Raw genomic sequence first — 27,866 nt, forward strand, 5'->3', positions numbered from 1 at the left:
CGGCTCTCGCCCCGCCTGATGGGCCGGCCCTGCGGGCGCCTGCGCCCTTCCCGGAGCTGGAGGCGAGGGAAGAAACAGCGCGGTGTCTGCCCGTGCCTGACAGGCTGCCCCGCCATGTCTCGCTTCTTCCAAGCGCTTCGCCGCGCCGCCAGCGCCCGGGCGGCGGGTCCGGGAGTGGAGGAGGCGGACATTTACCGGTGGGGTCTGACAGGTTAGCGGGCTGCCGCCGGTAACCGGCCAGGCGCCGGGCTACCCGGGGGAAGGAGGTAGCGAGGGAGCGGTAACGCGCGTCGGGGGCGGGAGGCGGTTTGTGTGAGAGGATGGCGGGAGGCGGTTTCTGTGAGAGGGAGGCGGTTTGTGTGAGAGGATGGCGGGAGGCGGTTTCTGTGAGAGGATGGCGGGAGGCGGTTTGTGTGAGAGGATGGCGGGAAGCCGTTTCTGTGAGAGGGAGGCGGTTTCTGTGAGAGGATGGCAGGAGGCGGCGGGGGGGCCCTGCGGCTGCCCGGTGCTGTACAGCTGTAATGGGCTGGGTTCCGTGTTAACAACCCCCAGGTCTGAAATTAAATAAAGGTGTAAATAAGGGCGGCTCCTCGGCCTGTAAAAGCGGGGTACAGCTGCCGCAAAGAGCGGTAATTGCTCGCTGCTCTGTGTAAATCTTCCCCCGGCTGCTCCGGTCGTGCTTTACCTCAGCTTTGCGGTGAGGTGGGTGGTTGAGGTCAGTCAGGGGCTCGGCTCCCTGAGCCCTGCTTTTACCACTCCCGTGTCTCTGCACAGCCTTAGACAGCCCTGTGCTGCAGGATCAGATCTACGGGGCAACCTTCATCCCCCTCAAAGTGGGTCGACATTGAGCGTGAATGCTTTAAAGCGCTTTCTGCTGCCTGAAGGGTGGATGCTAAAGGGGAGCGCCTGGGCTATCCAGCCTGCTCCTGTGTTTTCCTTAGCTGTGGGGAGCCCATATTTCAATCCCTGTGCTGGTTTGGGTTTCTGTTTCCCGAGGGCTGGTGAGTGACTTCACACACTCAGTGTCTACATTTCCCCGGGGGAGGAGAGGGCAGCAATGGCGTAAGGCTGTTAACAATACACAGCATTTGATTCTGGGTACGAGGAAAGATCTTAAGAACTCCTACTTGGCTTGTTTTGTAATTGTTTTGATATATTGTGCCCCATAATAAGGATTGCAATGGTGGTAGTAGTTACAGTGACCTACACTTGAGGTCTGTCCTAGCTGAAGCATAGGAAAGCTGGAAAACATCTTGCTGAGAAATTATTATTATACAATAGTAGTGTTATGGGCATTTTCAGGAGCCTAAAGTGCCTCCCTATATGTAGTACTTACCTATTTTTAAAAAGTGGCTGGAGCTGAAAATCAAGCCGTCTTTTAGGAATGCAAAGTAGCGGCTTAATTATTGGATTAGGTTTCTTGTACAGGCCTTTGTAATGAGTTGGGGCATTTTTTGTGTATATAAGTTCCCGAATATGGTTTAATTTAATGGACTTGCTATAGCACTGGTGTCTCTGCTCTCCAGCAGGGTAAACCAACTTCTGCTGAAAACTGGTGTGCTTTTACTGTAAGGCAGATGTTTGGTAAGGCCTGTTCTGGGCAGGACCTGTTTCTGGTGGCTTCAGGCTATAACTGTGTATAGAGTATATTGAATGACTGTGTAAATGTAACAAATTGCTCTTATTCCCAGGCATCCAGCTTCGCCCTTATCAAATAGAAGGTGTAAACTGGCTGGTGCGATGCTATGAAGTCCAGCATGGCTGTATCCTGGGTGATGAGATGGGTCTTGGGAAGACTTGTCAGGTGTGTCATCTTCTTCTGGAAAATGATCTTTGCCTACCTGTGTTTTTAGCCCAATGTTTCTGCAGAAGGAAAAAGAAAAAACACCCTAATGATTGGTCAGTTAAGCAGCCCCTTTCTGAAGTCCATGCTCAAAAGAGAGAGCTCATTGTTTCTTTCATTCCTTAATCACTTAAAACAACTGTTAAGTCCTGAGTAACACTCTAAAAAGGTTTCAGGGTTTTGTGAAAAGATGAGTGGTCATGTTATACAGACACCTTAATGCATAATTCATAGTGCGCAGAGTTGAAGGCACAGCACACAGCCAGTACAGAGAGGATGATGTTGTTTTGATGCACCTGCAGCAAGATGATTTTTGAGTTTGTCAACACGTGGATTAAAATTTACAGGTGTAAATTTTTCAGAGGGTTGTTTTTGGGTTTTTTTTGTTAAGTTTTTCGTAGGTTTCACTTTTGTTGGAACATGACTGTTTGTGTTTTGGTTCAGTGAGTGGTATTCAATGGGTCTTAAATAACAAACTGGTAGTTTTAGAAAGTGATGTATGGTAGATCTTTTTTTTGACTGTGGGAGAAAGATCTTTGGAAGGGGGCTCCAGATGTTGAGGTCACGTTTTGGGATCTAAACTTTTTTGTCATGATGGTGGATCTCATTTGATATTCTGTTAGCTCTGCTTTGTGCTAGAGAACCTGTGGGAACTAGCTACAAAGCTCAACAAGGAGACGGTTTATGTAGGTTCAGGCTATTGGGTTGAACCCTTTCCTTGTTATCAAAAAATTATTTTCTTTGCCTTCTAGACTATTTCTCTACTTCTTTATTTGACAAAAAAAATAACAAACAAAGAGAGATTTCTCATACTTTGTCCTCTGTCTGTTCTGAGCAACTGGAAGGAGGAACTGGAGAGGTAAGTTTCAATAGTTGTCTGGCTCATCATATTCATGCACAGCAAGTTACAAAGATTCTCTTCAAATGTGCTCAGTCCAACAGTTTTCTTCCTTTCAAAAGGAAAAAAGTAAAAAAGGAAGCTACTAAACCAACAAATCAATGCAAACTATACCATTAGTGCATAGTCTTTACAATGCTGTGGTATACATTAATTCATCCAACTTGCATTGGCTGACTTTCAGTCCAAATGCCCCCACTAGCTCCTTGCTTTTTATTGATTTGTAACCCTCCATGCTCAGCCTCTCTTAGGCAAAATCTGCTGAAGACAACCAGGATTCTGTATGATGAAAGGTAAGACCCAAGTTGAATAGTATCTTTCTTGGCATGCTCACATATGCATGCAAAATACATTACATTTGTGCATGCAACCCATCGTCACTGGGGTGCAACGACTGTGCTGGTGGCACATTTGCTATGCCCGGAATATGTACGTTTTTAAGCTGGAGCCCAAAGATTCCTTTTAAGAGGGAGAGCAGAAAGTTAAAGATTAGAACAGAAGCCTGTCTGTGTGGCTGTCGGGCAATGCTGTCTCTCAGCATCTGAAGTCATCCAGGTTACGTTCTGAACTGAGCTGGCCTGATTTGGATACACTTGCAGTTGGAATAGTTGGGGGAAAGTGCATTCCTTCATAGATCAGCAGTGAACAGCTATCCAGGAGGAACATTAGGCAAGTATCAGTGGTGGGATTAAATGGGGAAGAATTTTATGGTCCCAACTCTTCCTCCATGGAACTGGTTTTATCTGCTTTTTGACTAAGAGGATAGACTTTTGAGGCCCTGACTTGGACCTATTTGCTCAGACATTGTTTGCCTTTATTTTAGCATGATTTAGGCCAATTCTTTGGTCCCAACTGAACAAACTGTATTCATTCACCGGCTTCTCATGAGCTTTTTCAGTTCAGAATAGCAGATGGGCCATGAGACTGGTTTTCAATCATCTGCTTTGGACTTTGAAACCTAGGAGAACACAGTTTATTTGGGACTTGTCCAAACTAGAACTGGAAGCCAAGGTGCCAACCTGAGATGCAAATTAATCAGGAAGGGGTTAGATTCAAAAGCTGAGATCCAACCACATCTCAAAGGAGGCTAGGGTGTTTGGATAGGAGATTCTCATTATCTGTGCAGTAGCTATGTTTGATAATGGGGGTCCAGGGTCATAAACACATGAAAAACTTAGCTTGGCTCACTGTTTTTTGCTCTGTCTTTCTCCTGACAACAGGTTTGCTCCAGGTCTTTCCTTTGTGACATACATAGGCAACAAGGAAGAGCGACCCAAACTGCAGCAGAACCTGAAAGAGCAATCTCACTTCCATGCGCTTCTGACAACGTATGAGGTACATGATGTCTTTGTCACTTGAAAGGAGGGCTCAAGTTTTTCCTCACCTTTTCCATTCCTCTGTACTGCCCAGTTCATGCCTCCATAGTCATCTCTGACCTTCTTCAGTGATTTTCTACTCTGTAACCCATTTCACCAACTTATCTAAGTTGCTGCAGTTTTTGTGTCCCTAAGATAATCTACTTTAACTCCAGCCTTACTGCATAGCTCTGTTGCACCTTGAGTAAAGAAAACAGATACATCCATCCCTAACTAATGCTAATGGTATCTGCATTGTCTTTGTATGTTACCTTACAGACCTTTAACATTTAATAGAAGTGTACACACATGTGACGTTTATTAAGATTCTATTAATCAGGCAACACAAGAACACTTAGAAAGAGTTTGCCTTTTTTGTGCCCTCTTCAGTGTGCCCTCCTCAGACAACTCATTTCTGGACTGCAAAATGGTGAGGTTCTGGTTACAATTGATAGGACTTTGGGCTGAATCTGATCAGAACTCACCTAAGAAGGTCCTGTCCTGCTCTAAATGGAATCAGCCGAAAAGGGTTGCTTCCTTGGGTCACTGCTTTGGACTTCGCATGATCTGATGCTTAGTTATCTGGAGTGGGGAAAAAGCCCTTATTTTTCTCTTATGAGTCAGTCCCACTCAGATGTTACTTCATATCGGCATTTGATTTTATTTTAACAATCTCTTGACAAACACACCAACTTGAAATTAGATGTAAAGCATCACTTACAGCTCCTGGTGGTTCCCCCCCCACCCCATCTCCCTTTCCTGTTGCCCTTTTGCATTCCTTCTCTTCAAGTATTTCACTGTCTCCTGCTGGGAGCTGTGTGACCTGTGCTGACCACTCTCAACCTGCATCTTTTTCCACGTTGCACAAGTAGGAATGGGTAGCAGTGATAACCCTTGTCTTGAATGTGATAAATGGAGGTGCTCGTACTGAAAGAAGACGAAGAAAGTGATCAACTGTATCGAGAGACTCACTTAGCTAGTATTTTTCTTGTCTCTGTTGCTTTTGGGGATAAAATTCTGTGTTAGGGATTTCTTGAGTGACCTGATTTCTCTTCCTCTTTGAATCTGAAGTTGGGCAAACAATGTTTGCACTTTAGGATATTAGCCAGTCATTGTAATAGCTTAGATTGTCCACTGAGCCATGTGTTTGCTTAGAGTCAAAAAGATTGTGATGCTTGTGCTGGTTTTGGCTGGGATGGAGTTAAATTTCTTCACAGTAGCTAGTATGGGGCTATGTTTTGGATTTGTGCTGGAAATAGTGTTGATAATACAGGGATGTTGTCCTTATTGCTGAGCAGTGCTTACACAGGTGCTTCTCACACCACTCACCAGGAGGAGGCTGGGGGTACACAAGAAGTTGGGAGGGGACACAGCTGGGGTAGCTGACCCCAACTGACCAGAGGGATATTCCAGACCATATGACATCATGCTCAGCAATAAAACTAGGGGGGAAGTTGGGAGGGGAGGAGCTGCTGCTTGGAGACTGGCTGAGCATCAGTAGGTTGGTGGTGAGCAATTGTTTTCATTTGTATCACTTGTCTTTCTTGGGTTTTATTTCGCTGTACTGTAGTCCAAAACATACCCTTATACTAGCTACTAGGAAGAAAAATAACTCTATCCCAGCCAAAACAAGCACATTCTCTCTTTGTTATTTTCCATTTCATTACAATTTTTTTTTTAATTCCAATTATTAAACTGGTTTTATCTCAACCCACAAGTTTTCTCACTTTTACCCTTCCAATCTCTTTGTCCATCCCACTGAGAGGGGGGAGTGAGCAAGCAGCTGTGTAGCACTTAGTTGCCAGCAGGGGTTAAACCACAACATGCTGAAGGTGCATGCTGTTTCATACTGAAAGAGAAGGATATGAACAAACTTTACAGAGGTGAAGAGCATTTATGGTGTCTGTAAATTTCTATTAATTCTCTGAGGTTTTATTGCTTGTGCTTTGCCAGAGAAGAGTTAAAAAGTAGGATCACAACAGCTTGTGGTTACAATAACTGTCATGTTACTTTCCTCAGGTAGTAAGTGGCTTCATTCCACTCTGCTCCATTCCACCATAGTTTGCAAGTAGACAAAAAGATGCTCTGTTTCTTAACTGGTGTATTTACTTGTCATAAATAATGGTTCCTTTTCTTTCATTGCAGATTTGTCTGAAAGATGCAGCATTTCTAAAATTGTGAGTCTGGTTTTATTTTTTCAAATTTAATTCTGCCCGCCTGTCAGTGATTTCTTAAGTGTATATTTGCATGTGTGTGAGATCCCATGGTTGTTTCACAAGAGCCAAGGATGTTCTTTGCTTGTGATTAGAGCTTTGCCTTTACCAACTTTCAGTGAAGAATCTTTAATGTCAGCTAATGCGTACATGAACTTCTCCAAAGGACAGTTTTCAAACCAGTTAACTCAAAATAATATGATACATAGTGACTTAAAGCAGTACACTAAATATCAATCCAGAAGCCTGATATTTGGAACAGAGATCTTCAAGAGCTTCGGATTATAAAGGTATTGGATGCAAAATTTGCTGAAATTGACCTGCATTATACTATGGTGATCGTGTGCTATTACCATATCCTGAAGTTTATTGCCTCTTGCCACCAGTCAGAACTGTGGAGGGCTTCTGGAGCATTATGCTTTCTAGCAAGACTGATTATACAGGTGAAATTCAGCCTGTAGAAAGTGCTGTAATGGTCATGCAGGATTTTACAGAAGCCTACACTTGAAATGGGGAGGAATTTTCATACTTTTTAGTAATAGTGCCAATGCCTTGCAATAGTGGTGAGTGCTTTGACAAATGCTGGGGGCAGCCAGCTATCGTGAATGGCTGAGGATCTTTGCAGGAGCAGAAACCCAGTGGCCCCAGTGACACAATTTTGGATCTCCCAGAACTAGTCAGGCCTCCTGTGGGCACCCTGTTGTCTTTCAGGAAAGCACCTGTCCTTGGTCACTGCTGGAAATAGCAGGTTTTGCTGGATGAATGCATCATGGTAGAAGCCAGGCCTAACAACAGGTAGCTATCGCCATACTGTCCTTACAGTTCCACATCATGTCCTGCTCTTCTGCATATGATTCTGCTTATTTTGCAGTTTAGCCCTGGTACGTAGTAGCCAGGGAGAGCAAGTAACTAGCCCTGGTATGACAGAAATGTCAGCTCCAGTGTAGTTTCCTACTTCTAAGGCTAGCACATAACATCAGAGCCATGTCAATCAAGTTTGGTTTTTTTTGCCCTCTAGTCTTCCTTCTGAAAAAAGTGGCTGCTAATCATTTGTACCTTGTCCTGTGTAGGAGCACTTGAAGCACTTTGTAAAGGTGGGTCACAGTTATCAGATGTCCCACCAACACCACTCCTTACAAGCAGTGTAACAGCACAAATGAGTTGAGCACGAGCCCTGCTCTAATGTAATGCATGAGAGATCAGACTCCGCTCTGCGCATGAGCTTCTGCAATGCTTCATGCTGCAGCGTCCCCTCTGCATTTCAGCTGCTGAGCCTGTAGAATAAGTATAATGGTATTTGTCCTGGCAATGGAGAACCACTCTTAAATAGCAGAGGGGAATCAAGGCAAACAAAAAGGCTGTGGGGAGAATGTAGGTCACTGATTCCAGCCCTTGTATTCTACTGGGAAGAGAAGTGTGGGGGTAAGAAAAGCTGGAGGGTCATGCTTTCCCTCCCTTGTCTACCTATCAGCCAGACTTGACTGTGTGGAAATCACTCTGGGATGTGGGAGTTGAAACCCTAGTGATAAGCAGGCACAAAGACTGAGGTTGAAAAGATCTGGAGTTGGTATTAAGCCTAGTGGATCTACTAGATCACCACTGATTCTGCAGCCTGCTTGAGCTAAGCCTACTGCATATAGCTGTATGAACCCAGAATAAGTTGAAGCTCCTGTCTTGGGTGGTTTGCAAAAGACTTGTAATCACTCTGCCATCACTACCTCATGATAGTTGCGGTTTTGCACAGATGCTAGGGCCTAGTTTCATGTCTCTTTTTCCAAATCATAGACCTTGAATGTTTGACTAACTTGTGCTTATGTCATTTTCCCCATAGTAATGTGGGTGGAGAGAAAAGCAACAAATTGAAGTGAATTTACTTACTTTCGATTTCAGAAAAACTCATCCAGGCTATAGTTAAGAAGCTGTGTTGGCTCTTGAAAACCAGTACCTGTGAATTCCTCCCACCCTGCTTGTGATGTTTGCTTGTTGTTCATGGGGTGGGACCATCTCAAGTTCAGCCAAGCAGAGCCACCATTTATTTCAGTCATCTTGTACTTATAAGAATGAATTGTCAGCCCCTATCTGAAGATGCTGTTTTGTGTTTGTTCAGCTTTAACTGGGCTGCCTTGGTTGTAGATGAAGCTCACAGACTGAAAAATCAAAGTTCTCTGCTTTACAAGACGCTTTCTGAGGTAAAATAACTCATCTATCTTCTAGAATCTAAAGGCTTTTTCCTCTTTGGTATAGCATACAGATTCTCTGTTTGTTTCTCTGAGTAGTAATCAGGCTCTGGGCCACAACCAGTTTCCATCAGAGTTTGTGAACAGATTCCCATATTTAGTGGCAGACAGAGAAAGGCCTATCTTGTTGGCTTTGCATGGAGGTGGACAGTATTTGGAGCTTATCTCTCATTCTGACTCATGTTTGGGCTTGACATGTTGGAACAATTTGAGAGACTTAAAAATGTAAAGCAGCCAGACATAGCACTGAACCACAGCTGTGCTACTGAAGTAGTAGAAGTCTTGCTGACCTAAGACAATATAAAGTGACAAGAGGCTATCTGCAGCTCTGGGAGGGTGAAGGAACCCTTGCCTGGTTCATGGGACCTCAAGTCATGAACTTCTGACTTCCATTGTCCCGTTTATGGGAGCCACCCTTGTTTATTGAAATTAGTAGAATTGCTCCAGCTTCCAAAGCACCCTGCCAGAGTACAATGAATGCCTGAGTGAAGGCTGCGCTTCTTGTCATGGCAGTGAAACGTGGGCATTAGGTGTGGGTTGGCATCAGCAACAATGAGCTACAGTACCTTAGAAAATAATTTTTTTATTAAATTCCTGAAAGTCTTATATCTTCTGGACATACTGTCCATGATGTCTGTATCGCAGTAGCTTTGGCTGTAGTCACAAAGAAATAGGCATGATTTACCTTAGCTCTCCTTCTAATGTATTTTCTATTACCAAAGTTGAGAGAAGACTTGTATTTTTTCAAAGGTAACCATATTCCCCAAGTCTCTTTACAAGGATTACTGTAAGCAGCTTGGACCAGATAATGTTGCTGTGTTCGTCAGTTAGCCAGCAAATAGAAATGGAACATAGGCTTTTGCAGTTTCATTTCACTGCCTTATGTTGGATGGTTTTGGCAGACATTTGCAGAATTCTGTGGGCAGTTCTGTGCCAGCTGTCATCTCTAAGTTAAGCTTAGGAGTGGTGTGGGTGGAGTTGTATATTAAGTAACTTTTCATTCCAGATATTTTCTCCTAATAATTTTTTGTTGCTGGTTCTTTCAGTTTTCAGTAGGCTTCAGCCTGCTACTCACAGGCACTCCAATCCAGAACAGCCTTCAGGAACTGTACTCCTTACTCAGCCTTATTGAGCCTGACATCTTTCCTAGGGAACAAGTGAAAGAGTTTGTTGAGTATTACCAAGCGATCGAAAAGGAGAGTGAGCCAGGTCAGTAATAAGCAATGTTGTACTTGAATCAGAACCAGCTGTTATCTTGACTAGGAAGCAGAAATGTTGTGTCCCCTTTATTTGCCTTTTTTTTTTAATGCTGACTAGCTTTAAAACAAAGCCACTAAAAGTAATGATTACTCACTTTAATGTAGCTTTTATGTATTTAAGGTATGCAGCTGTGTTTTGGTTTCTCTGTAAAATTGGGCTTGAATCATTCCACTGATAGATGTAAAGTTCCTTATATATTTATTTTGAAAGTATAGTTTTGAAGGTACTGTATAAATTCCTTACATTTAATGCAGTAGTTTGCTCTTTTTTTCCCCTGCCTCTGCATAGCCAAGGAATTGCACAATCTTCTGCAGCCATTTTTGCTTCGAAGAGTCAAGTCTGAGGTGGCTGCAGAGCTGCCAAAGAAGGTGGAGGTGGTTCTGTACCATGGAATGTCAGCTCTGCAAAGGAAGTACTACAAGGCCATTTTGATGAAAGATCTAGGTAACTGAGGGGTTCAAACCCTATCAGCTAATTTTAAAACCAAAATTAATTCCTTTTGTAAATCCATGCTCTGTTGTGAAGGAGAAGGTACTTTGGTCTGCAGAACATGCATAGAATGAACATGCCAAATTCAGTGCTTTGGGCTGCTTGATTTGTGATTTTTAGCTTGTGATAACATCAGAGACATATGAATCTAGAGCTGAGCTTTTGCAGAGCTGGGGAGGATCAGCTTCAGGATTCAGCTTTGGGCCAGTCTGTAATTAAAAATACTTATTATCAAGTAAGTCTGCTCCTATTCCATGTTTTTGTATTCAGACAAAAGAGTAGTACAGGAAATTTTGGATCTGTGGATTTTTGCAAATTTTCCAATAGTAGTACAGATGCCATACAGGAAACTTAAATGTACTGGATGTAGATATGAGTTTCTTGGGAAAACACAGGGCCATATAGACAATACATCCACAGACTCTTACCGTTGTAGCTCACTCCTTTTCACTTCACGCATGAACTAACTGTAACAAAGCATCCTGAGGTATGAGAGAGAAAGTATTTGCTTCTCTCTCAAATCCTCCTTTTCTATCAAGGCATACCACATCATATGGCTTGCCAGTGCTTTTATGTTGTAGGGGAAGTAAAACTGGGGGGATGGAGACCTTTTGTTCTTCTAGGGCTAATGCCTGGTGCATCAAGGAGCCAATGGCACTTTGCATGCACATCACCAGGCAGGCTGAACCTTCTTCTTCTAAAGTCAGCATATGTGCACATATCTTCTTTTCCTCCTCACAACAGTGCAACCCTTCTTAACTTCCTGGTTGCCCAGTAGATCTTGACTCTGCTGTATTACTGGTTTTGGTTGGAAAATTCGAATGAACTGCACCAAACTTCTTTCACTATTTTTGATGATTTCTAGATCTATAATTCACTCTTAGAAAAATGACAGTGACTCTTTCCAGGGAGTCCAGAAAGTTTCAGGGAATTTGACATGGCAGAGTAGTTTTCATCAGGGTCTTTTTCTAAAGGCTTGTCCAAAAACTGAGGGAAACTTTGTTTGGTCCATGAAAACAGATGTGTTACTCTTGAGATGGAAATTCAAATGCAGATGTGATATGCAGAGAGAGATACTCCACTGCTGAAGCACTGCAGAGCAGTGCTTGGTGCCTGGGCATTCCCAGTCACACCCACTGACGCAGCACGGGCTTTCCTGCTCAGATCCTTTTCTGTGCTCTTTGTTCCAGATGCATTTGAAAGTGAAACAGGAAGAAAGGTTACACTTCAGAATGTCTTAATTCAGCTTCGGAAGTGTGTTGCCCACCCATACCTTTTCAATGGTAAGAAAGCACTCCTCTCTCTTGAAATAGAAATAAGTTTCTTGTTTTACACAATGGTTTTTTATTATTGCTTGGCAGTGTAATACTTAGAAGCAGCAAGTAATAAACAGTGTTGTACTTGAATCAGAACCAGCTGTGACTTTCTGACCAGTTCCAACTTACGACAGCTCATCAATAATGAGGAATAAAGTAGGGGACTGTGTGAAGTCTGAGTTTCTCACTGCAGCTCTCCACTTGTTTTCTCATCAATGCATCTGCTCTCACCTAAATGATGAAATAACAATGCTTTGTGAACTACTGAGCGTGTTCTTTAGAGACAGAGAAGGATCATCACTTCTCAAGCAAGCATCATGGGGATCTGCTTGGCGATAGTTGGCAGTGCAGACACACTAAAGCTGACCACTGTTGAGTTGTTACTTGCATGGTATTAGGTCTGCTTCTGAAACTCCTTTCTGTTCTAGGTGTTGAGCCAGAACCGTTTGAGATTGGAGACCATATTGTTGAAGCCAGTGGCAAGCTGTGTTTGTTGGATAAACTCCTTTCATTCTTGTATGCTGGGTATGTCATGTTGGAGTCAAGAAGATAGGGCGGGGTTGGCATAGGGAGACGAGGTAAACTGGGAAGTCAAACTACCTTATTTAGCCATAGATTGAGCAGATATTCATCACAACACAAGCACTGCCCTATTTGTTGCACATCACTGACTACCTGAAAGAAGTCATTTCAGTATAAGGAACTGCATTAGAGATGGTAGAGGAACCTCAAGGATTTTTATAGCTTCCCTTTAAACATTTCTCAAGACATTTCACTCACTCTCTCACATGTTCTCATATTTGAGAACCTGGGAGAATAACCATCTGACGTGGTATTCAGCATAGCTGGTTTAACTGTGGGTTTCCTGAGAGTAGCCTCCAATGCATCAGTTGAGTGCCTTTGTGCTACCATGCCTGTGTTAGCCTGGGAGGCAGAATGCGTAGCAAATGTGAAAAAGAAATTTGACTGAACCAAAAACCAAGAAGAAGCTGAAACTTTAGCTTTAGGAATGGCATTCAGAACTCCTGGTGCTGGGCTCTGGTGACTTCAGAACCTGGAACCAAAGGACCTTGGGTATTCACTTCCAGCTCTCAGATGGGAGGCAAATCAAACTGCAGTTTACATTTTTATGCAGTCTGTGAAACAGTGCCTCCTGCATGATGCAAATTCAACCTTCTCTCTTAATTGGGCTGCGATTTCCCTTTGACTACTTCCAAAGGACAGAGCTTTGACAGACCTTCGGAAGTTCTGATATGGTTGTGGAGGTCTTTGTCCTTTTGCTGTGTAGCACCTTGTGAGTGGGTGTCTCTCCCTTGAATGCCTTTGCCACAGGAGCAGCCCTGTGCAAATTCTGGACTTGAAAATGCCTGTGTTCTGCTCTACAGCGAAGTCTGATTTAAACAGAGCACTGAGGCCTAGAGCTGTGAGTGAGGAGAGTTGGTTTCTCACTTACACGTGATTGTAGCCAGAGTTTGATCTCTGAAGGTCATTTGCTGGAGGAGAGAATGCTCTGCTGTTACAGAGATGCTGATACTACATTTTCCCAGCATTTAAGATGCTTTGTAGTGTGTGATTTGAGCGCAGTCTGGTGTGGCAGGTCATGTGGTGAGGAAGATGTCGTGATGCTAGGTTGAAGCTGAGGATCCTTTTAGACAGGCTTCTTTGGATCCTTGCCAGGCTGCATCCAGCCAGCAGCAGAGCTGTGCCAGAGCCTTGTTACGTCTCTGCGACTCTAGGCATGGCAGCTGGTGATGGCAGATGAGGCTGACTGCTTGCATCTGGATGTGGGGCTGAAAATGTGGTGAGGGAATGGGCCATGGCACTAGTGTACAGAGCTGATGAGGCCTTGCTATGTAACAGTGACTGGTTAAGCTATTGTAACCCCTCTACCACTCTGTGAAATGCTGTCACAGTATGTTGAGGCTCTTGGTGTCTCATGTTCTTCTTCCAGTGGCCACCGTGTCTTGCTGTTTTCTCAGATGACTCAACTGCTTGATATCCTGCAAGACTACATGGACTATAGAGGTATGCTCTGTATGCAGCAGAGGGCTTATCCTAATGATCTCTGCCATATGTTGTTCCTCTGATTTGGTTGATCTGCCTGGGATGGAGAAGGGACTGTGATGAGGACTTATTGCTTCTTAGTAGCTAGAAACCATATTCTTGCAGTGGTGCTGTGAGTTGGAAGGTCTTGAGTTCAGTTCTTTGCTGTGTTACCACCTGCCTGAAATGAGCTGGCACTTAAATGTTCTTCAAAGTAGTTTCAGCTTTGGTTCCTCAATAAAATGGAGCTAAACAGATGGCAAGGTAGCAATGATTCATTATATACCTGTGTTCAATTATGTACCGGAGTGCTGAAGTAATAGCACTGAAGGCAATAGACTTGCTCTAGATTCAGTTTGTCCAGCACAAAATGCAAGTTGGGCCACATACATACCAGTAGATTAAGTTTTGATTAGAAAAGTTGTTGGCAGTGGGGCCCCAACATGTCTGCGAGGACAGGTTGGATCAAACCATTTTTGGCAAGGTTACCAAAGTGTTCTTGGGACACTTTCTTTTGTTTCAATCCACGTGGCTCCATGCCTACGTAGGATTTCCCATGAAAGAGGCTTTTGTTTGGTGTTTATGGTTTTGGACAACTAATAACGTAGGATAAAGCCAAATGTAGGGCCATATCCCATACTGCTTGCTCACAGGAAAGCACAAATTGAAGCCTGTGGGAGTTTGCATAAGGAGGATCCAATGGTTGTTGGCCTGTTTTGTGGGGCCAACGGCCAGCACGGCATAGTCTGAAATGGAACTGTGTGCTAATGTTCTTTTGCTTTGGCTCTGAATTTTCCTGTTGTGTTTCCAACCAATAAATTAAATGCTAAGAGTCTCTGCTTCAGACTTAGCTAAATTACCCTTTGCCAACAGTCAATCTGGAAGTCAGGGTCACTATTTCAGTTTATACGAGGTTTAACTGGGAAAGAATTAAGGAGTTGAAGGCAATAAAATGAGAATCAGGGCGGAAGGATTTGGCATAGAAAGATTCAGGACAGCAGTGAGACACTAGAGAATGAGGTAAGAAGGTAAGAGCATAGGCAGAATTTCAGAAACATACATGTTGCTTGTTTGAAAAGGCTACAGCTATGAGCGGCTGGACGGTTCTGTTAGGGGTGAAGAGAGACACCTTGCCATTAAGAACTTTGGTCAACAGCCCATCTTCGTCTTCCTGCTGAGCACCAGAGCAGGTAAGTAAGGAAAGGTGAGACAAACAACCTATCTTGCTTCTGCACTCTTCTTTTGCTTGCTCTGGCAAGATTTCAGGGAGTTCTGAGTCCTGCAGAGCCTCTTCACGTGGGGGATTTTTGAGGGAGACGAGACACATCCTGAACTTGGGTCTCTCAGCTAGGATATCTGGTTTCTGTGCTTTCCTTTTGGCAGCTGATGTTAAGATACTTTTTTTTTTTTTTTTTTTAATTGCAACTCAGGTGGCTGCAATATGAAAAGCAAGTCCCATAATGCCTGTCCCTGTATCAGGTTGCGCTTAAGGAATCTCACTAGCATCTTATTTCTGCAAGGACCAGACTTTAGGCAGGAATAGACTTCCTTTAAGTAAGCTGGTGGAATTGCTTCTCAAGTTTGCTGAACATGGACATGCTCTCTAGCTGGCAGACACACTCAAATGAGAGACTTTTACTGTCCTGAGACTGCAGAGAACACCATGGGACTGCCATCTGTGCTTCTTCCCCTCTTAGTTCCTCAGGCAGATCTGTGTCTTCTACACAGTTTCAAACTTCCCTGTCTCTCTATTCAAACAAGCACAGAGGCAGGCTTGTCTCCAGAGGAGGGATCCATACTGCTTGATCTCAAGCATCAAACTTGAACTAAGTTTTCCTTTGGGCTTCTGGTCAGACTTTCCTGGATGACCCTGGCTCCAGTGATACTGCAGTGCATTGAGGGGAGTATGTAGAGAGACTGAAGAGAAGCACCTAATGCTAGATAGTAGGAATAAGTGTGTCTCTTGCCACATTGCCTGAACTCTCCCTGCCCATGTCAGCCATACTTAGATTTGTTTTTTACTGCACATTGCTATGTCTGGCCAAAGCATCTTGTATTCAGCTGGGAACGGGTGTGCTAACAGTATTTCCATTAGTGTTAAGGACAGAGATTTTTGGGTTTTTTTCATTCCATGAGAGCCCAAAATCTAACCTCAAAAACTTTTAAATCATGTAAATACCTAGGCTCTGGTTATTGTATAGTTGGGCCTAGTGTTTTCCACTGTTTCAGCGGTGTATTTATGTGTTGCTTCTGTGCTGCAGCCAAGTCATGACTTGGGCAGTCCCTTATAGCCTCAGTGAAACCAGTCCTTGCTGGGTTGATCTCCCTGCCAGCAGAAGAATATGTCTGTGTTCATCAGTCTTGACAACCAGTCCCCTTTGCATTGGTTCACTTGCACCCTATATTTTTTTATTACATTGCACAGTACAGCTTGGGTTTGGGCTGTTGCAGAAAGCTAGAAGCTGGAAATGGAAGGTTTACCCATCTTTTTAGATCCTTATGAGACTTAGATTTGGGCTTGAGAGATGGATTGAATTGTATACAGTTGATCAGATCTGACAGAACCTTGCATAACATAAATTTTCCAGCTTCTCCTTTATTTTTTGCTGGTGACTTATTTTGTGACCTTCTTCTTTGTTTGTAGGTGGAGTTGGCATGAACCTGACAGCAGCAGATACAGTTATTTTTACTGATAGTGATTTTAATCCACAAAATGACTTGCAAGCAATAGCACGAGCTCACCGAATTGGGCAGCACAAGTGAGAAATGTTGCTACTTCTGGTTTGATTGCTGACTCTCTTGGTCTCTCAGTATTGCTTTCCCTATCCATAGGCAATGGAGGGTTAAAGGACAATAGATGGAAGATCAAAGAAGGAGGGCAGAGAGAATTTCATGTCTTCGTTTTTCTGTTGCAGCCTCATGCAGTCTTGTCCTTGTCATGTGTCTAGGGTGGGAGCTTTGTAGATTTGGAGGAGGAGAGGGAATCTGGAGGTTTGCTTGCACTTCTGCAGTGAGCATTTCGTCTGTGTCAGGAAGCAGTTGTTATCAGCATTACATTTCTGCTGACTATTTTTGTTGATTTTGTTCTTGCCTTTTTTTCCCTACCAAAAGAGTGTATGAGGTCATAGTGCTCCATGCAAGGAAGCAGCCTTAGTGCACCTGAAAAAAGGAAAATAATAAGAATTTTCTTAAACTTTTCAAGGCCTGTCAAAATTATCCGCTTGATTGGGCGAGATACAATTGAAGAAATAATCTACCGAAGAGCTGCTTCTAAGCTTCGGCTGACAAATGCCATTGTAGAAGGGGGTCAGTTTGCTCTGGGAGCACCCAAGCCTCAGGGAGCAGCAGAGTTACAGGTAAAGTAGAGCTATATCCTCAATTTGACTCCAGTAATGTCTTCAGAAACAATCTGGGACATTTCTATATTCATGTCTGATATGAACCTAGCCAAACACTTATGTTTTGGAAGAGTTGTGCATTGACACGTCAGCTTTTGCATGTCTCAGGAACCAAATGACATTCCAGGTCTAGACAAGATCTGAAGTTTGAAGACAGGTTTTATGATTTTGAGACTCATCCATTGGTGAAAAAGTGTTTGTTTTCTTGGAGAAGAGGGGAAGGCAGAACCTCTCCTTGTTTTACTTGTTTATTTTTAATTATAACAGGTCTACAGTGGAAACTGACTCATTGTTTCTAGAACTTACCTGTCTTTGTGCTTTTCTCTCACAAAGAGACCTGATGATAAGTACTTAGTCAGCTTTTGGTTGCTAGTCTGAAACTCGGTCAGCCTTCTGTTGACCTCTTGGCAAATTGAGTGTCTCAGGAGTCAGGGCATGATTTATAATTCTGACCTGAAAGCTGAGGTTTGTGCTGAGAACTTGGGTTGAAAACCTTAAGCAAAGTGACATCTTGGGGAATATATCCCCTGTATGCAGCTAAACCTGGGAGAGGTTTGGAATTAGTGTATCCTTTCCCCCGCGGCCTCCCCTCCCCGCCCTGTCAGCATGTATCTCGGCAATTATAGTTTCCATGGGAGAAGTGGAACTGAGCCCATAGGAAATTCCATGCTGATATTTTTGTCCCCATGGATTTTTGTGGTATTTAAGCTTTTGTTTTAAAGGAGTTGGGGGCAAAACCAAGCCTGGTCTTTCTGGCTACAAAGAAAGCTGCTTGAATGCAGTTGGTACAATGCTGTTTTGTCATTTAGCCCTGAAAAAAAATGACTGTTTAAGTCTGGATGAGTTATGTTTGAGGGAGACATGTCGTAGGGGCCTGTCCCATCAGGTATTGGGAGAACTAAGTGTGTTAAAGCATAAGTATTTTGACAGGTAACGTTAAGGCTTAGATTTCTCCACTTATATATCCTTTGCATTTAAGCCTGAGGAGCTTGAGACACTGGGATTGGCATGGTATTAGGAGATATTAATACAGAACTTCCCCTTCTCTTTGTTAAAGCTGAGTGAAATCTTGAAATTTGGCTTGGATAAATTGCTCTCCTCTGAGGGGAGTACTATACAGGATGTGGAGCTAGAAAACATCCTTGGAGAGACAGAAGGAGGGAAGTGGGTCATGGATGTTGTGCTGCCATGCAAAGAAGAGAGAGAAGAGGAGGATACAAAGAGTAAGTTAATAATCTAAATACCTATGAAATGCATGACACTTGGGTGCACTTAGAGAAGGCTTCCCAGGCAGGGGTGGTATTTCTCAGGCAGCAAGAAGAAAAGTGGACTTGTAATTGAGTGACTTGAATTTTGTTTGTGACCCATCAACAAACTTTATTTCCAAGCCTTTATTGGTCTTTTTCTTCTTTTTGTGTCCTTATTTGCCTATTTGTAAGATAATAGTAACAATACTTTCCCAGTTTAGTGTCTGGGGGGCTGAATTCCTTCATGTACTTCAAATATGTTGAGACCTCAGGTGAAATTCACGAGAAAAGGGGAAATATTCAAATTGCAGATGCTGTTTTTCCCACGGAGAACCACTAAGATAGCTCTACAGTTTTAGACATATAAGGGTAACTTAAGGAAAGACTATGTAGCAGGTGTGTTGTATTTATCTCCAAACGAAAGATTATTGGCTGTGAAAATCATAAGTTAAAATGACCTTAAATTCCAAAATGTGAGATAAGAAATGCGGAGTCATGGAGTCTAAGCAACTAGAACAAACCTACTCTGTCTTCAGTACTCTACCTTCCAGTCCACATGTCACACAATTGCGGTTAGTTTTTCATAGCCCCATACTATATGAGAATAAAATCTAAGGATACTTTCCCTATTCTAGTGTCAAATTCAGTGCGAAAGACTGAATTTCTGTTTTGAGTACATGGTAGTACTTAAATATAGATCTGTGTCTGAAGTAGAAATACAGCCCTGCAGGTTAGGTATTGCCTGTCCTGCAGCAGTTGCCAGCAACCAGTAATTATTTGCTGAGAGCTAAAGAGTGGTATTTTCTGTTGGTAACTTAAAGAGGAGCAGTGGTACCACACTGTGTAATAGTTATTGGGAAAATAGCTCACCTGATGAGCAGTTAACTCTGGGCTGCCAGTTCTGTGCTTTTATTTTGTTTGGGAGCTCAAAAGCAAAAGTTTACTGTACTTTTACAAAAGTTGCCTGTAACTAGATAGCAAAGCTAAATGGATTCACTGCTGACAGAAATGGAATGATCAAAAAGAACGGTGATGGAGCCACAACTTAAAATAGTTAATTGACCAAAATAAGAAGAGAGGTTCTTTGCCAGTATGACTTAAATTAAAAGCTTTTGCCTAAGGAAGTAAATCTTGATTCTCTTGTTTCTGCATGGTGCTGACACTGGTCATACAAAAAAATTATGAGAGAGAACATCTTTTTCTGCTGAGCGTAGAGCAGTGTTAAAGAGAAGCCAAATTTCTTTTGATCTCACTGTACATTTTAGGTGTTAGTGGCTTTTAGTTCCTTTTTACACTTTCTAATCATTTTTTAAAGATCACATGTACGTGTACGAAGGCAAAGATTATTCAAAAGAACCCAGCAGAGAAGACAGAAAAGCATTTGATCAGCTTTTGGATCTTCAGAAAGCCTTGACTGAAGAGACCAGTAAGGAAGGGAGAGCTCTCCGGAACAAAGCAAACGTAAGACAAAAGACATGACAAGGCACATGATGTTCTTTCATTTGCTTGTGGAGAACAAGGCTGATGGTTTTCTCTCTTTACCTATGGCTTGCAGAAGGCACGTTAAAAGATTTGGATGTCAATGTAGTAAAGGCTCTTGAATGTGAGGGCTTGACAATTCAGCAGTTCTGATAACAGATCAGAGATACAATGTGCAGGGCACTCATATAAATTTAGGTCACAAACCCACATATTATATGACAATTGGGATCTGATGATTAAGACCTGTGGACAAGTACACAAATGGGAAAGGAGTGTAGGTTAAGGTGGGTACCAGACATGGCTTTAAGATGAGCAATTTGTTTCCATGATACTTCTTTCTTTCTCCAGGCCCTTCTCACAGGCCTCCAGGAACAGTCAACCAGGAGGAAGCACTTGTTGAGCCCAGAGGAGCTGGAGGCTAGGAGGAAGAAGCGCCAAGAAGCAGCAGCAAAGAGAGCAAGGCTCATGGAGGAAAAGAAGAAGGCAAAAGCAGAGGCAGAACACAAGAAAAAGTATGGTTTGTACTGCATCTACTACTTGTAAGCTGATGTCTGTTACACTATACTTTAGAAATCCATGTCTGATTGAGGAAAACAAGTCGTGCTCTGTACCCACTCTGGCAGGTGGGGTTGGGGATAAGGGAAAGAGAAGATGACAAAATGGCTGCAGGCCACCCTCATGAGAGAGTTGGCTTCATACATCAGGATGTTTCTCTCTGTGTGTTCAAACTGCATAATGTAGGGATGTGCAGGTGGAAAAATGGCTTGAGCCCCTAGGAGGGGTTCTTTTGCCCTGAATACACTGCCTGACTTCAAATTTAATTCCTAGAGCGTGGCCTGAGTAAGAACCCCATATCTGAATGTACAATGAGCTTTTGGTAGAAGCTTTCTGAAATGTCACAGTTGGCTGCTATGTATTGGTCTGACATCTGTGACTATCTGGCATGTGTCTTAACTTTCCCCTCCTTGTTTCCCAGATGTTCTTCCTTTTCACCACTATGCTCACTTTTTCCATGCCTGCAATTGGCTTATGACACTGGCATGTGGCTCTTAGTGTCACAGATAACAACTATGGTAAACTTTCTTCCAGTCTAAAGTAGGGGAGGGGAGCAGAGAACATGCAAGTCTGGGTCTCCTGTGTTTCAGTGCAATGATTTAAAACAAGGTGTGTGCCCCCCACCTTTGATTTTTGTTGAACATCATCTTCTCTTGTTTTGTTTCAGGATGGCCTGGTGGGAGGCAAATCATTACACATCTACTTGCCTTCCTTCAGAGGAAAGTGACTCTGAGAAAGAATTTGAGGAGGATGAGGCTGGGCTGAACACGGATTTAGATTACAAAGATGCAGACCTGAACTGTATCAAGTACGTCATGGGAGACGTCACCCACCCCAAAGCAGAAGAGGAGGATGCCATCATTGTCCACTGCCTAGGTGGGACTTAGAACAACAGTAATGTTGGGTGAGGTGAACAAGGGGGCTGAATTGTCCCTACTAGCTCAATAGTTTCTAATTCCCATCCAGACTGAAATAACTGGGGTTTGAGTCTGACTTAATCTTGGGTGGCACAGAGGCAATACATCCTCTACTCCACCATGTATAAGCCACAGAAGTGCTAGCAGGGTGTATATTGGTCTCTTCATGCCCTCTCTGGATTTATGGGTGAGCCTCTTGAAAGGTGCCTGTATGGCTTGAAATTTTATGTCTGTGGCCAAATGGGGACAGTTCCTCCTGAGAGCAGGGCCTTTTCTTCATCCCATGGAAGCTGTAGGGATTGAATTGAGATATTGAAAATCTTGTCTCTTATGCAGTCAGCAGAGAGAGACAGGCACTTCCAGAGGCTCAGGACAGAGTTTCTATATCTCAGTGCTTATATCTCAACACTGACAATACAGAGGCTCTAGGCTAGTCTCTAATTTAAGGACCTCTGTTAAGACACTAAAGCTGAGGGAGAGAAATTCACATTACCAAGTTCCTCCTGAATGGGTGTTGGAGCTGCTCTCTGACCAGGGATACAGCAGAATGTTATAATCTGCTTTGGCTTATGTTAAACTTGGCACGAAACCTCATGTTTAAAGTGGAAATACCCACTCAGAGTGAAAGCCCACAAATAACAAACATCTAGTTGTGGGAAGCCCAAGGCACTGGGGACATACTAGGTGCATGCTCTATACACCTATATGCATATATGTGAGGATACCAACAGGTTTATATGCTCAATGACATGGTTAGTGCTTGTTCGAGCATCCTCGATGGACAGTAAGAAGGAATTCTTCCCGCAGAGTTTTTCAGGGAACTGTAACAAGTTTGTTTTTCTTGAGGGCTGAGGTTTATCCTCTAGGATGGTCCCTTGAGTACTGGTTCACTTCAGTTTGTGTGTGGTTCCCATATCTGTTTTTATAATAATTCATTGCATTTGTGTGGAGTAGGTCCCTTTCCTGCAGGGGTGGTCTTCAACCTCACTTTCTAAAAAGAGTCTAACTTGTCATTTCATTGTAGATGACTCCGGCCGCTGGGGAAGGGGTGGTTTATTTACAGCTCTGGAGGCTCGTTCTGATCAGCCAAGGAAAATATATGAGATGGCAGGAAAGATGAAAGGTGAGAGATTAAAACTTGACCCTAGGCCAAGATACTTGAAAGAGCTTAAGTCCCACTGATGTTGCAGGAGTGAGGTGCCTGGATACCTTGATGCTCATGGTTTTTTGTCTTTCTCTAGATAAGTGTATCCCTAGCTCTGAAAGTAGTGATACAGTGGGTGCTTTGACATGACTTGTTTGGAGTGTGAGAACTCTGCGTAGGGGTTGGTTATTCCAATCCATGCTGCAAGTCCATAAAAAAAGAAAAAAAACCCCGAACATGTTCATTATTCGCATGATGTTTTTCACTATATAAGACAGAGCACTGCATCTTCTGTCGAAGTGCTTTTAAGAAGGATGAAAGCCACCTCGGGCAGTACTCAGCTAGCTGAGCCTTTGGTTCCCTCCAAGCACTAACCTTCTCCTGAGCATGTATTAGCTGTTTTGAGCTACCTGCAGCTAGTGAGGAATGCACATGTAGCTGTAAGATGGACCTGTTGTTTTTTCTAATTTCCTGGGAGATGCTTTCTTCTTGTTCTAGTGTCTCTCTTTCCATTTGTGGTCTTTAACTGGGATGTGTGTGTGTCTGTGTGTCTTGGGAAGGGTAACATCTGTCCTCCTTCCCTGGGCAAAGGGTCTGAGTGCTGAAACCATCATGAGGAGATAAAGAAAGCCAAGGGGAATAATACAGAACATGACAGTGAAATCACTGCTGCATTGACTGCCTGTTGACTCTTCAGGACTGATTTTTTGGTTTTGTTCTGTTCTTGTTTTCTGGACAGACCTGGAGTTAGGAGGAACCCTGTTATTCCCCATTGATGATAAAAAGTCCAGGAAAAAAGGAAAAGACTTGGTGAGAATGAGAAGCTCCTTTTTGTGTTGCTCTGTCCGCATGTTTTTGGAGCTGTGTGAAATGAATGTTATGTCTTTTTCCCAATAATAATGACACTGAATAATGAACATGGCTAAGTTGCAGTTAAACATTAGAGAAAAGGAGATCTTTTTCTCATTTATTAAAGCTAATAGTAATGCAGTTTTCCAGCAGCTATCACTGCATCTCTTAGCACTGTATATAGACTCCATTTCATTTTTTTGTGTGTTTTCTCCTTAGCTGGCCTTGATTGTAGCTCAGCACCGGGATCGGTCCAACAACTTGTCTGGCATTAAGCTGTCTGCTTTGGAAAAGGGCCTGAAGAAGATTTATTTAGCAGCCAAGAAAAGGAATGGTAAGTGTCTGTGCAGTAGAACAGTGAGTCCTTACATGTGTGATTGCACCTAAAGATGACGACCAATTTCCACCCCTCCTGTACTGTTTTTTCTGAAGTGAAGTAAGAGTGAGATCTCCATGGCAGATATGTTGTGTTCCAAAATATTTCTTCTGTTCTTGTTGGGTAGCTTGAAGTCCTTATCTAGATTGCTTTCTATATGTGTATCTTGTCCTAAAGAGTTTGCACTCTCTGTTCCCTCCTCCTCAGCAACAGTGCATCTTCCACGTATTGGGTATGCAACAAAAGGTTTCAACTGGTATGGTACCGAGCGGCTCATCCGAAAATATTTGGCAACACGGGGTATCCCCACTTTCATGTATCCTTTTGGAGTATGTCTTACTTTGTTTACAATCTTAATATTGAAATGATCCCCTAAATATCTTGGTGAATGCGAAGCGAGGAAGCAAAGCAAGGCACAGGCGCCACAGTCCAGCTAAAAACTTGGTTTCTCTGACTTTGCTGTCATCCAGGTACTCATTCCACAGTGAGGACTTACCATTTTAGGTGATAATGACAGATTAGTGTGATTCAGTATGCCTGTCAGAATTTGTTAGAAATAGGTGCTAGTCTTCTGTTGACAGCCATCAACTTACCTGTATGTGCCATGTCTGTGGGGGAGATGACTGGAATTGCAGAATAACGGAAGTGACTCAGAAAGCAGCAAAAGTGAGAATGTGAAAAAAGCATTACAATGTTCCAAGCAAGTGATAACCTGCTTCCTTGGCTGAACGTGGTGGAGTCGGTGTGTGTTAGGGCAGGCTCTTGTAACAAAACACCTCACTGCTCTCACCTTCCAGGAAAAGAAACAGAGGTTTAGAAGGAGGCTCTGTTTTGTCACTTCTCTAGGAAGACAGGGATTTGCTATACTGCCACTGTCAGCAATTCTGTGAAACTGAAAACCTGAAACAGAGACAACAGTATTCAGAGCATTCTGCCTCCTTCCTTGCTGAATCTCTTAGTGGACATGTTGTCTGGCATTCCTTGACACTTGACAGTATTTCCTTGACACTTTTTATTAGATACTACTTCCCTAGGAATAAAGGCTTTTCTTCTGCTTCACAACTATATTCATCTTCCATGACAGTCTCAAAGCCATGAAGATGCAGTATTTTTATTGAGAAACATGCGCTAAAATCTTCTCAACATCACGCAGACAGTCTGTATGCATCCACTTCAGAAGCATGGCTTACACAGCTGTTATTTGCCCCTGTATCTCTCTGCCTTTGTTGGCCAGAACATTTACATATTGTCAGTGGCTCTGGAGGGGAATGAGACTGCGTCAGAGTTCAAAGAATCTTTGGATAAGGATGTTGGCTCAATCCCAGATCTGTTTTGGAGGTGGATAATTAAACTTCCACTGATGGTCAGTTGTTATCCCTTACATTAAGTTATTGCTAGGGCCTGGAATTACAGTATTGTTTGGCCATATTCCCCCCCCCCTTCAAATTTCATCCCTTGTCTCACTATAACTCTTTTCAGGCAGCTTTTTAGAGGTTACCTGGGACCCTGTGTATGTGCCCATATAGACGTCTCAGTGGAAAGGAAGCTGTCAACCACATGACAACCACATAGTATAAACTGTTTATACTGTTCCAGTTTCCCAGAAGTCCATTTGACTTGCATTTGTTCAAATATAAATTTTAGCCACATAGTCACATGCCTACAATCTAGCAAAATCCTGACCAGTATTCTTGGCAAAGGCGTGCAAGGCTGCCAAAATTTGAGACTTTATAAATTACACCTTTCCTTCTCCCACAACTGCTTTTTCATTACACGGTTCTTTGTTGCAGCTGTTGGGCAAAACCAGTACCTTACTGCTATCCAAAAAGCTGTGTGAAAGGTTCCATGACCCTTTGATTCACTTTAAGGAAATCTTAATGCAGAGTTTCTGATGTTGGCTTTGCTTTATTGGAAGCGAACTTTCCTGGTTTTTGCATTGTTGGCACTGTTCGCTTTAGCATATTTTTAGGGTATTTTTAGTATAGCCAGGCAATAGCAGCTCTCCTAATAAGTGTTTTGACTATAGAGACTGTGAGGTGCCAAGCTTAATTCAATTTAAAGTTCAGCTTCCAATAGGAAATCACCCCACAAGCAGTGGAACATTCGTCTTTATCTAATTGCCAACACACATCGCGTTGGCCGCATTTACGCGGCCTCTGTAGCACCAGCATGGCTCGTCAGGTTGACTGGTGTGCTCTGCACTAGAAGAAGGCTTCCTGAGTTGGATATTCTGTCATTCACTCTTAGCTCTACCAGAAAACCCCAAGTGATTCATTATCTCCTTTGACCCTGCTGAATCTTACGTAAGCTAGTGCTGCATAGCACCGCTGTAGGTAAGACCTTGCTTGCAGCTGCTCACAGGAGCAGCCCCTATGGATTTGCCAAAGGGCTTGCAGGATCAGAGTCTGACTGTGAAGACTTTCTGGGGTGAAAGGTGGCGGGTAGATGTACGTTACCTTGTTTTCCCCCAGTCATGCGAACTGGCACTCTTCCAGCAGGCCGGCTGGTGGCACTGTTAATCAGCTGGAGCAGCACATGTTGCTCTTCGGCCTGCTTTCAGAGAGCAGGGCAGTGATCTCCAGCCTGGAAAAACACTCCATCTCTGCCAGAATTTAAAGACCAATTATGCTTTTTTCTTTGCCAGCTTGACTGAACACGTAATTTCAGTCTGCAGATTCAAGGCTCTGTTCCTCCACCTATTCTTTGCCTGTATGTTTATTGCCCTTTAAAAGGTTTCATTCCCAAGTGTTCCAGTGTGTGCAGTGTTTTCCTCAGCTTCACACACACCTATGGCCAAATCCCAGCCCACCTACGGGTTCTTGGCCACCATGCAGTTACACATGGACAGGATTTGTCTTGCGGCTGAGTCGCCCCAGGATAGGTTGAAGTAGTGCATCTACCACCACTATGTCCAGGTATTCCTATTTGAGGCCTTATGCTTTCCTTTGTTTCTACAAGAAGATGGGTCTCTGCCTCTGTCCTGTGCCCCCACCCTGCTAGAACTCTGACTGGACTTATAAAGGAGAGGAGGGCATGACTACCTGCCTGTTAATATCCATTACCCTCTAAGATAAGGTCCACAGGGGGCTGCAAGGTTCCTGGCACACACAGAGGAAAGGTCATATAGATTCTAGCCCTCTAACTTAGGGGCAAGTTAGACAAAAGATGTTCTCTTTTTCCCTCTGTCATCCCCTTGGCCTGTGCAGATGAAATCTACCATAATTTTTTTCCTTTAAGTTTAGTTAGGAAATGCTTCTGGAGTGTTTTGGGTTTGGTTTTTTAAACAATATTCTTTAAATCTGCTGAAGAAAAGTCCTACTTCTATCTGTTTTGAAATGGAAGTGAGATTTCAATTGAATCCTGAACTGTGTTTTGCAGAATCTCAGCCAAGTGAAGTTTTTCTAGTGTTTGCTACCCACCACCATTTCTCTTTATTTGGGCAGAAATCATGTATTTTGGATAATTAATTCCATAAAGGGCTCAGTAGCTTTTATGCAAGTTGCTATGCAAAATAAATGTGTCATGCTGTTTCTTCAGCTGTGCAGTACTACGCATTTTCCCTTTCTAAATAGCAACCACCCCAAAAGGGAAGGAAGGTGTTGTTTTGTAGTCATGTCCCTCTGGCCTCTCTCTTCCTCTAAACAAGATTTTCTGCAGCCTAAGAGCTGAAATGTGTCTCCTTGTGCATATCTGTCATTGTATGTTTACTTAAACTTTAAATGTATGCTGCTAGATTAAGGTCAGTGGGAGACAGAGCGAGATCATGCACAGTTCAGCTTGGCTATACAAGCAGTTTCATCAGATAGGACCTATGAAGGGGCATCCAGTCCCAGTGAAAAACTTTCCTCTCCACCCCATGCTGGAGGCTCCAGCTGATGCCGTATAAGAATGAGCAGTAATTCAGAATGACGTTTACACTTGTGCTGCCTCAGCTCATGCTTATGTTTCTTACTTGACAAGGCACTGCCTCTGATTCTCAAAGCAGACAAATTCTGTCTCTCATGAGGAATCTCTATGGCCTGTAACTTAAAAATGATCTTTTCATTCTACTCAGGAAACAGTTAAAAAAAAAAAAAAAAAAAAGAGAAACCAGTAGAGTTTTATGGACGTGTGTAGATGGGTGATTTTGTCACTGAATTTTGTCACAGACAAAAATTATCTGGATGTGTCACTGTGTGTTGGGGAAGGTGGAGTCTTGATTTTGGGGAAAGAAAGAGGAAGACTCATTTTCAAGGTGATGGAGA

General features: G+C 43.1%; 1 protein-coding gene across 2 annotated transcripts; it reads left to right on the forward strand.

Annotated features, from left to right (window-relative positions):
• Positions 1–57: 57 nt before the first annotated feature.
• On the forward strand, positions 58–27,288 carry CHD1L (chromodomain helicase DNA binding protein 1 like). Of its 2 annotated transcripts, XM_075034378.1 has the most exons (23): positions 58–211; positions 1,692–1,804; positions 2,596–2,702; positions 3,962–4,076; positions 6,242–6,273; positions 8,417–8,498; positions 9,593–9,755; positions 10,095–10,250; positions 11,486–11,578; positions 12,040–12,136; positions 13,563–13,636; positions 14,734–14,844; positions 16,299–16,413; positions 16,857–17,010; positions 18,110–18,275; positions 19,615–19,760; positions 20,130–20,293; positions 21,004–21,212; positions 22,278–22,376; positions 23,137–23,207; positions 23,466–23,580; positions 23,830–23,938; positions 24,642–27,288. In XM_075034378.1, exons 1-23 carry the CDS (start codon positions 115–117, stop codon positions 24,718–24,720), a joined length of 2,667 nt encoding a protein of 888 aa, XP_074890479.1. In that variant the 5' UTR covers positions 58–114; the 3' UTR covers positions 24,721–27,288. The 2 variants fall into 2 exon arrangements, with proteins under 2 accessions (XP_074890479.1, XP_074890480.1); XM_075034379.1 differs by lacking the exons at positions 58–211; positions 2,596–2,702 and having other exon boundaries at positions 1,691–1,804.
• Positions 27,289–27,866: the final 578 nt, after the last annotated feature.

Source organism: Buteo buteo, chromosome 8 (genome assembly GCF_964188355.1).
Source record: "Buteo buteo chromosome 8, bButBut1.hap1.1, whole genome shotgun sequence".
NCBI classification, from domain to species: Eukaryota; Metazoa; Chordata; class Aves; order Accipitriformes; family Accipitridae; genus Buteo; species Buteo buteo.

Excerpts from the sequence above, each read along its gene's own strand:
- CHD1L (XM_075034378.1), top strand. The coding sequence starts at position 115 with ATGTCTCGCTTCTTCCAAGCGCTTCGCCGCGCCGCCAGCGCCCGGGCG. Across the intron at positions 10,251-11,485 it reads CATTTTGATGAAAGATCTAG|ATGCATTTGAAAGTGAAACA; the intron begins GTAACTGAGGGG and ends TCTTTGTTCCAG. Across the intron at positions 21,213-22,277 it reads CATCATTGTCCACTGCCTAG|ATGACTCCGGCCGCTGGGGA; the intron begins GTGGGACTTAGA and ends ATTTCATTGTAG.